The sequence below is a fragment of the Falco rusticolus genome, chromosome 13, assembly GCF_015220075.1.
Source record: "Falco rusticolus isolate bFalRus1 chromosome 13, bFalRus1.pri, whole genome shotgun sequence".
Lineage (NCBI taxonomy): Eukaryota > Metazoa > Chordata > Aves > Falconiformes > Falconidae > Falco > Falco rusticolus.
The window spans coordinates 4431918-4442387 of record NC_051199.1 but is presented as its reverse complement, the minus strand read 5'-3'; the positions used below and the strand labels follow the sequence as shown (position 1 = coordinate 4442387).

The 10470-nt window shown below is 42.0% G+C and overlaps 1 protein-coding gene across 2 annotated transcripts in view; it reads left to right on the top strand.

The window, feature by feature from the left end:
• Positions 1 to 58: 58 nt before the first annotated feature.
• Positions 59 to 10470, top strand: part of LIMS2 (LIM zinc finger domain containing 2) — a 32558-nt gene continuing 22146 nt past the window's right edge. The window contains exon 1 of one of the 2 annotated variants that reach the window (XM_037406877.1): positions 59 to 275. In XM_037406877.1, coding sequence (XP_037262774.1) covers positions 265 to 275 — 11 coding nt within the window. In that variant the 5' untranslated portion in view covers positions 59 to 264. Of the gene's footprint in view, positions 276 to 6152; positions 6311 to 10470 lie in introns of those variants that run through there. The other variant, XM_037406876.1, reaches the window with a different exon arrangement.

Genomic DNA, 10470 nt, shown 5'->3' with positions numbered 1-10470 from the left:
ATGCCGGTGCCCCGGCGGGAGGCGGTGCGCCCCACTGCTGCCTTACTCGGTGTTTCTTTCCCTTTATAGGAAAAGTATGCGCGGGGCCGGGGGGGCTGCCCTGAGTCACCGGGGGCCGCGGCTCCCGCCCACGCCCAGGGGGCCCGGGCCGCCGGCGGGCCGCGCCGGGCCGGGGCGGGGTTTGTGCTGCCCGCCGGGGCTCGCTGGGCCCGCAGCCGCCGCGCCGCCTGTCCCGCCTCGCAGCCGATCCGGGGGCGCGCCGCCATGACCGGCAGGTAAGGCGGGGGGGTTCGGTCCCGCGCCCCCGCCCCGACGGGCGGTCCTGCCTTCGCGGCCGCTGTGGCAGGCAGCGAGGGGCGGCCGGCAGCCCCGGCGTGCGGGGGTGAGCCGGCGGCGTGGCCGGCAGGGAACGGCCGGGGGGAGCACGTTCCCCGCGGGCGGCTGAGGGCGGCTTCCGCAGCGCGGGCGGCTCCGTGCCGCGGGGGCCGGAGCCTGACCCCGCGGGAGAGCGCAGCGAGGGCTGCTCCGCCGTGCCTTACCCCTGCGACGGGGCACGGCCGGGGCGGTGGGAAGACCAGAAACAGAGCTGGGAAGTTGCGGCTGCGGGTCTGAGCAGCGGCTGCCCCGCAGACCGGGCTCCCGCTGTGCCCCGCACCCCTGTGCCTGAGCTCCGCGCTGCCCCTCTGCCCGCACGTTCACTCCCCTCTGCTTCGGGCTGGCCTTGGAGTTCCATGTTCCAAGAGCTGTTTAAATCTGCAGCTTCATTTCCTCACACGCTGTCTGACACTGGGGAGCTCTGTAAAGTTATCTAATTGACAGATGTAAATGAGAAAAGCAGTGGGGAAAGCATTTACTCATATCTTCCAAGAGTTTGCACAAATGCTTTAGTGTCTCCAATCACTTTATTCTCTCATCTGTAAAATAAACCCCAGACACTATAAAGCAGTTTGTGAAAACGAGCTTGCTTTTGGAGAATGTCTTGAAGATGAAAAGCACAAAGAAGTAATATTAAAATTAGTAAGGTGCCTTTTTTGGGATAGTCATCCTCCTGAATCCTACCATCGTTAGTGCAACCCTAAAGCATTGCTCTTCATGACTAGCAATACTGAAATGGATCCAGAGTAGTTTGTGTGTAAGTATTCATTTTTCTTTCGTGTGAAGTCTTGATGTTTGTATTATGCAGCTTTTATGACTATTTGATGTAGATCATGTTTTGTGGGTTGTTAGGTATGAGAACATACTATATAATTGTTACATCCTCATCTGTGATTTGGGCATGGGTTATTTTTGCTTTCTGTGATGACAAATTGATGGTGGGCGGTTGTACGTGCTCAAAACACTTCCGTATTTTGCCCGCTGTCTTTAGATTACTTTGTCTTTTCTATCTTAATGGTCCCTTTTTTGTTCTTCAGACATGTGAGGTATTTATTTACAAGTTTACATTAATTTCCTTACGAGTAGAGGAAGACTCAAGAGTCTTAGGTGTTCACAGGTCATGGGTGCCCATGAAGCTTCTGAGTGGGTGGGATGGGGGAAGAATTGTGGGTATATGAACTTAGCTGATTTTATTTTTGTAGAACTGTGGTGTAGTACTGTTTAGAATTACATATTTACCTCAGGTGAAATCACTCAGCTGCAGAGGGCAGTGGGAAATGGCTGTGGACAATAATCCTTGTTACCTTCTTACGCTGCTTCCTCAGACACCTGCCTGTTAAGGTACAAGGCTGCATTCAGCGAGAAGCTGTGATGTGAAGTGTGAGGCTTGGTAGAGAGTTCCAAGGTAGCTGAGGCACTGCAGCGTGTGCAGTTCTTCAAAGTAATGCAAGATTTCTGTCTTCTTTCCTTGGATGTGCTTCAGAGGGTTGTTAAAATCAGCAGGCCTTGGCTTTAGCTTTTGAGAAGTGAGTGCAAGTGCTACTTAACATCTCAGAAGTGTTTGTCTTGGAAGGTTTCTAAATTTCTGTCTGCTGTCATTCATAGGACAGAATGATTAACTATTCAATCAGAGAAGTTTCTCATAACTGTAATTCTACTGGCTTTTTACCTCAGTAAGAGTATAATCCATTTGGGGTAGCAGTTTCCCAGCAAAACAAAACCTGTGCTTTTCAGTGTCTCTTAAATGTTGCACTGCTCAGCACCTTGCATGACCCATGCCATTTGACAAAGCACTGCGTTTAGTCTTGTTTGCAGTCTGGGGCAGGCTCCTAAGTAATTAGAAAGAATTCAGCATCAACAATATACTTCCCCGAGATCCACCCACAGGTCACTCTACTGAACCGTGGGCAGATGTTGCTCCGTGTTTGTTACATGGTAGTTCTTAAATTAGGTTGATATTATGTAATCAAACGTTCTCCAGCTTTTGAGATTCAGGGGTTTCAGGGTTCTGGAAGGAGATGAACTGTTTCACAGCTGGGGCATCTCCACCATATGGATCATTAGGAACCTTCCAGAGCCAGGAATGTGACATAGATGTGCCTCTGGTCTTGAAACTGTTGACACAGGGAAGGGAGTGATTTTGTTGTGTTAAAGTGAGGAAGGCTAGGCAACATGAAGCACTGACACATTATTCTTTTTAACTTCACCTTTCCTTTGAAATTTAAAACACGGTCTCTTCCAGGTACTATGATTACTGATGCCTTATTAGTAATTAAGATAGATGAAAAATAACTCCTTTTTGTTTTTAAGTGTTCTGACCCATTTAGCTGCAGAGGGTGTCTCCTGAATTTAAACAGCTGCAGGGATCTGATTTGTTGATTTTTAGCATTAGGGAAAAAATATAATTCCAGAAAATACAAAGAAAGATGTGCACTTCTGTGTATTCATAATAGAAAAATATTAAAAATAGGTGACTATTTAGCAAATGAAATTCAAGTATGACATGTATCATGAGCTACACTTGTTACGATGTGAGGATTGTGTTTTGTTAGAGAAGACTGATAAGTAGTTAATTGAAATTTGCAAACAGTAATTCTGACTGCCACTCTTGGCTGAGCTAATTTATTTTTCTGTGTCCTGTCTGAAGTGGCTATTATAGTCCTTAATTTCAAGAGCAGTCTCTGGTTTAAAGGGATAATGTTAATTCAAAATAAAAAAAAAAATTAAAAATATCCTTTATTTGAATGTATCTTTTCCAACTAAGATCCAAAGGTAATAGGACAGAAAGAAATTGAAGAGATATATGTATTTTAGTTGTTTAACTACATTTGGACATAAACTCTGTGTAACAGGTAATGTGTTATATATAAAATAAGTACGTTTCTAAGCAGCATTTCTATATTTTCTGGTGTTAAGAAATATAATTTATGTGATTTTTGGTGCTTTTAGAAGTATATTGTGGTACTTACCAAAAAATAAGTGAAGGCTGCTTCTATAGTTTGTATTTGATGTCTTTGGTCCATCTCTCCATTTTGATTTTGGCTTTTCAAGGATAGTTGGGGTGGGGGCATCAGCTGGTTTTTTGTTGTTTAGGATTTTTTTTGCTACTGTTTTTTTTTTTGTTGTTGTTTGTGATGGACTTATTCCTAAGAAAGAGGATCAGTGAATGGCCAGTGAACAAAAACATTATCAAATGCCCAAAGTAGAAAATAAATCAGAATTGAAGATAATTTATTTTAAGACTTCACTGCTGTGGTGTTGACTAGAAAACATGAGAGTAAAAATTGTCTGTGCTGTTTTATATAGCCTTTAGAAATTAATCTACTGCAAAGCCCAAGGAAAAATGTTTCCTAAGTGCATGTTTCAGGGCATAATTATTTTTGTAAGAAATTTTTGTTATCACTGTACTTGGTCTAATTGGGATCTGGATACGCCTATGTACTTCCTGCAGTCAACAAAAGAAGAACAGCTGCATTTACAGATACGCTTTATTGATTGTTCCTAATCCAGTTGAGGTAAGAAATAAGAGTATATTATTTTCAATTAGGCTAGCATTTTAATAGGTGCTTTTTAATTCAGTTGAGAGCTGCTGCTGTGCATGTGCTCCATTTTATGAAGCAATTGCAAGTAAAATGGTTTGGAAGAGGAGAGAGTATAAAGGTTGATAATACTGAGAAAGGTTCTGAGCACTGACTAGAAAGTACCACTATTGAACTAAGAGAGGTCTCAGCTCTCTGAGTTATAAGCAGCCATTTCTACTCTTCTGGGCTGAAAAATGTGGTTTTAATTGTATTATCCTTCCATAAATCTGCTCTCTGAGGCTCTCTAGATAAATATTAACTTGTTGGAAGATCCATAGTAGTCTTTTCTGGGGACGTAGAGGTGCTTCTCTGAGGAGAACTACTTGTTAATGCCTAGAAGTCGTCTAGCTGCTTTCTTGTATGCTTTGGCCCAGAAAGTAACCAGCTGTAAGATTTTGGCATCGACCCTGTCTCTTAAAAGTGATCTGTCAAGAGGGAAAGAAAGAATGAAAACGCATGGTTTTGTTTTTATGTTCGAGGCAGCAAGAGAGGAGTGAGCGGGTGAGCTTGTGTTGAGGGGTGGGAATACAGGGTGGTTATTGTTTTGATGTTTTTCCTTCAATCCCCTTATCTTCCCTTTGAAGAAGAGTGTCATACTTTTCTATGGAAGAGTGATTATCTGAAAACCAATAAAATCATGTTATATGAGTCAGCAGGGTAAAAGCTTAGGTGTTTGAGAGAGACGGAGATTTTTAGCCAGCTTGCTTAAGGTTAAGGGAGAGTAATGTTGCGGTGACTTAATATTTTACTTTGTGCTAAAAGTAAAAAGGTGATTTAATATTGCATTTTAAAAGTGGTTTATTGCTCTACAATTTAAAAGGTCAGGAAAAACACTCAGTATGGAGGACATTTTTCTTCTGTTCCATTTACATCATAAAGTGGAAATGGATAAAAAGCAGACATGCAGTCTGAAAGAAATGATAGTGGCAGATTACAGGAGCGATGAGGAGCCTGAAGCTCTCAATGAAATGTGGGGTGAATTGTACATTTTGAGGTTACTGATCTCTGGTTTTGCGAGTGATGTTCTTTCTTTGTGTGCCTGTTTTGCTGGGTCCCAGTAAACCCTTCTGTTTTTCTTTAAAGGACAGAAGGGATCTCTGCTGGTTAATAATATTCATTTAGTACTTATGAAGTCATCGCTTCTCTCAGTTTTTTTTCCTCTGTAGCTTGCCAGGCTGTAGTCATGGAATATATTTCACTCTCATGCTACAAGAATCCTAATTTTTTTAATATAATTTACTGAAAAATAGTTTGTTGGTAATGACTCTTGAGACGTTTTTCATGGTGATGCTGATCAAATGACACTGACTCAGATGCTCCCATCCTCCACTCCTTTCCCTTTGTTCTCTTAAAAACTGACTTCCGTATGCTCAGATTTTTACTGTATTCTCAGATTTTTACTCTTTCTACCCCCCTACACCGGGCCCTAGCCATTTGTGCTGTGTGATGCTCTTTCTGTCTTGCAGGGGTGGGTGGAGAGGGGGAGAAGTAGAAAGGGCAAACTCCTGTTAGAGGGCCCTGTTCGGTTCCCAGCAGAGAGCTCTGGAGGCTGGAATGCCAAGTATGTTCCTTCTCCCTGCTTCCTCACCCTCCGCCGCATGCCACTTCTGCAGGCTGGAGTGTGTCCGGAGAGCAAAAGTCTTCACGGTTTTATTTCTTGGAATATGCTTTATCCAGATGAAAGGAACAGTTCTGTTTTTTGCAGTATCCTCAAGACACTGTGTGATGCAGCAGCCTGCAGGGAACCACCTTAGAGATGCCAGGGTCAGATACTCATGTGCAGTAAATGAAAGTGTTTGTTGTCAAGAGATCTAGTAATCTGTTTTGCTCTTCTGTGTTTCTCTGTTGCTTTGATCAGAAAGTCTTCTTGAATTAAGTGGATTAATGATGTGAAGACTCAGGATATTATTTTTTTTTAATCTCATGAAATTGACAGAGGGACGTCATGCAAGTTAACACAGAATGAGCTGCTGATGTAGACTCAGTGTACTGCCTTAAATAGGTAATTACTAGTGGAATACAGGAAAGAGGTTGTCTGGTCTTTAAGACTGTAGCGCAATTGCAGATCAACTGTAAGAAACAATGCTCGAGCAGGGGTCTATGCATCCTGCTTTAGCTCTTCTAAAACGTAAAGGCAACTCCCAAAAGGAAGGTGACTCATTGAATATCAGTGTTGCTGGTGTTCGTTCCAGTTGTGTCTCTGCATTCCCCTTCACAGTGGCCTTGGGTGCCATGGCTGGGCTCAGACTCCGGGGGCTGGCATCCTCCAAACTTTATCAACGCCGGCAGGATCGGCTAAGTGGCACAGGGTCACTCCTGAGCACCAGGACAGATACAGCAGCTGGGATACGTGGGTACGTCTCTGAGATGAGAGGAATGGTGGTGGTGAAGCATTTTCCAGGATTTGATAGATGTTTGGTTCTGGTGGGGGAGGCTTTTTATTTAAAGCATGAATTATCTGCACGCAGCCAGAGGGGATGAAGTCTGTTTATTTTCATTTCCAAGTAGATTACGAAGAAAAGGACTTTCCTGATGAGAATGCTTTCAGTTTTTAACAATAACAGGAAAGCAACAATGGAGAACCTTTCCCGTTTCGAAGCACTGTATTAGTGTTCAGGACCAACGTTAGTGCTAGTGGCGTTAGTGGTGAAGTATTTAGGCACGGTGGGAATAAAGAAATGGTGAAATACAGTGATTTTTTGAAATGTTGATGACATTCTACTGCTCCTTGATTTTTTAGTGCTCAATAGTCCATTTCTTCACCTGTACTGTTAATAGCAAGCTAGTTTTTGTAAATAACTCCAGTCCAGTAGAAACTGAAGCTTTGAGTGTATGTAGCTGCTTCTTAAGATTATTTAGAACTCATCAACCAGAGCTTCTTAAATCTGCCCAGATGATTCCTTTGCTTGATTTGATCATTACTTTTCCTGTGCTTCAGATTAAAATTTTATTTTCCTTCTCAATATTCATTGACATTAATTTTGGGCAAGAAAGAAATTAACAGGAATTAAATGCAACCTAGTTTCTTGCATTTTGGGAGAGCTCTGAGCTGCAGCAGCAATATTGGATCTGAAGTCTCTGTGACTGGGGACAGCAATGAGCATGCAGGAAAGGAGATTATTTTTTTCCCTAGCAGTCAGAAGTTTTGAATTTCAGTCTTTTCTTAGCAGTAGATAGACCTGATGTTTACCTGGAATTGAGCAATTGGTTCGGCTTCTCAGTTTGAACCGTGGATCCCTCGCTAGAACCCTACTTTCCCCACTGTTTTCCTTTTAGCCTATAGCTATTAGTCAGTTTGTAAATTTTCAGGTTTTCCTAAACAAAGTTGTGGGTGTGAATGTATGAGAATTTAGTGAGCAGGGGAGTAAGAAGGCGGTGGAAGAAACGGTGCTGCCATTGAGTGGAGAGGGTGCTGTTCAGGAAGGGTAAGAAGCATAGAAGGGACCTGTGAGAGAAAAGAAAACGAACATTGAAAAAGCAGCCATAGAACACAAGCAGTAGAGTGTGAACTTCAGTATGGGAGGGATGAGGAGATAAATGCCCAGACATAGTCATCTCGTATTGTCAAAATATAGTTTGCATTCAGCTGTTTATCTGTGTTTCATTGTAACCTGTAAGAGCCTTCCAGAAAGAAGGTGAATGCACAATGGTTTTTTTCTCCATGATTTCAAATTATTATTTCTAATATTTTTTTTCTAAGTTTGTAAACATGACAGAGACTTTTCAAGCCTTGATTTTGTTTTTTTTTTCAAATCAGTGTTTAAAACTCTCTCTTAAGTACACATACTTAATCTGCTAGGTGGAAATAATGCCCTTTTCTGAACAGCATGTTTATAGTACTCAGCGCCACACTGGTATGGTTTTGCAGGAGAACAGGGTTAGTTCTTGTTTGCCTTCTATGTCAGCTAGATTTCAGGAGCTGGAGCTTGGTGTTTGGAAAATGCTTATCTGTGTGACAGCTCTTGTTTTAAACCTACGCTATTGATGTGCTATGTGAAGCTGCTACAGGAGGTGATCTGGGCATTGCTGACATAGCACTGCTGACAGCAATGATTCTCCAAGTGTACTGCATCGAGCTTGGGCATGTTAGTAAGTCTAGGAAGAGCGGAGTGTGGCGGGGAGCTCGCTCTGAAGCCGAGCACAGCTGGGGCTACAGGGATATAGCGCTAGGCAGGAGAATGCTCAGAGGCTGATACTGCGCTGTGTTGAGGGAGAAAGGCTGTGTATGTATTGCTGCGGTGTTGTGTACAGAGCAAGGCTTGCATATAAACTGTGCGCTGGCAGAATTTGTAATAAGCCCAGTCAGGTTCAGAAGAAATAATTTTTGCAGCTGGCAGAGTGATTTAGGGAGGAATTGTCTAGATAGGTAAATGGAATACATTTTTCACATCATAGTTCAGGATGCAAAGTAAGCATAGAGCCACGTAATTTGTTTTTACTCAGCAGATGACAGCGCTGAAGATTCTAATCTGTTTGGGAATTTTGTGTCCTGAATTATTTGTATTATATCCACAGGTTTTGAGCTACTGATAATTTTTGCTTCTCCTTCCTGATAGGTCCTGATAGTTTATGTCCTTTCCTCAGGCAGATGAGAGTAATCCAAAAGTAGTGTTGCTGCTAGTGGATGCTAATGGATGAACACATTTGGGAATGATCTGTCCTATCGGTGCTGGTAAACAGACATCACATTTCGCTCCTTTGAGATAACGGAAGTGAATTAGAGAAAGATTAAATGTGTATAAGAAGTTATTTATGAAATAGACATTGTGGGTGAAGTGGTACATGCTTGATAAAAGGGTGTTTTTCTTGTGTAAGAGGTATAACCCATTTTAAACCCCTACATTTCTTTGTTGTTGATGTTTCCCTGGGCTGAGTGAACACTGCTAAATGTGTGTCTTTTTAAGAAATTGGTCATGGTTTACTGGAAATAAGTATTGCATTGTGTTGAGAGGGACTACCAAGTACCCATGGCATAGCATTTTTTTCTGTGTGAATACTGACAGACTTGCAGTGCTGCTGCTGGTCCTAAAGGTCTGCCTGATGGTGGCTTCTCCTGCAGGCCAACCTTACAGACATTGTATTCTGGTCTCAGCTGCAGTGTGTGGAGGAGTGGAATTTTTTTTAAACCCCTGGCTTCTACAACTAGCAAATTGCTGTTGCTGGTAGGTCAAGGAGAAATAAGGAGCCGTCAAGATTTTTTTCCATATTGTGACCATAAGTTGCATTTTTATGTTTTTCTTAATTATCCCTGTGTAGTAAATAAGAACATAAGCTCTGATTTTTACCTTAGCTATTGGCATCTATGATATACACAAGTGGTGATAGCTTTCTAGGTTTTTGACTCTTTACTGTCCTAGGCACCTGTGTGTGCATACATACTAGAAATTACTATGTAAATTTTACCATACTGTGATATCTTCTGTATACACTAGTTTCTACTGGTAGACTAGAACAAGCAGAGAATACCTTTCTAGGATTCCTGAGCGTAGGTACAGTGCCTGTCTGCTGAAGTTTGGACAACGCCCTGGACTCTCGTATCTTGAAATGTTGTCTTCCTTTCTTTTTGTAGTATCTGTAAGGTTTTGGGTCATCTCTGTATTAAAGTAATTCTTCATGTAGCATTGTGATGAAGAACTCTTTTTTTGACACTGAAAACAAAAAGCTTTCGAGACCAGTTAAAGAAATCTGGGGTTTTTGGACTGGGCTTTTCTTACAAGTGTTCCTTGCACCTGCAGTTCCCTTCTTGGACCTGATAGTCTGAGACTGTTCACCTGTTCTGGTTGTCTAGTTGTCTGGTTCATTTTGTCTTGCATCCGTGTTTGAGAATCTGAATCCTGCTGATGTGAAGGCTGGAGCTTCTGTTCTATTATCCTAGCAGTGCGAGTATTAATTTGCCTTTTTTTCCCCTCAACCTGGCACCAGTGCTAGAAACCTGTGGACAGATGTTTTAAAGAGGAGGTAGCAGTATAGAAGCTGTAGCATTTTAGCTAGCTTTCTTGGTATTGAAGTCCAACACCCACCCACCCCTTTTTTTTTCTGTAGTAATACAGGCCCAATTTACTGAATCTGTATGAGAGTATGATATAAAAATATGACATTTGCTATCCCAAATAGATATGAAACCACTGTTCTTGGAAGATAGATCCCTATTGACTTGAGTGGTATAAGAAGGTAAAAGGTTTTCAAATCTTTCTATACTGCCTGTACCTGTGGCACAGAATGGGTCTCCTAATTAACTTCCACTTCTTATAAAGAAGGAATTTTTCTTTTTATTTTTCAATGTGAGAGTAATGCTGATGCTTTACAGTAAATACTTCTGGGAAGTCAAAGCATGTGAAACCTGCACCTAATTATAATGGTAAATAACTAATTTCTGTGAATTGGGTACTTTGACAAAGATAATTTGTTAAAGATATGGCATGTGATAGTGAAAGATTGGAAAAAGCATTGTTTGAGCACTGGTATTCTTTGGATTTGCACAGGACAGGATAACTTCAGGATGTTGAGCTAGTTG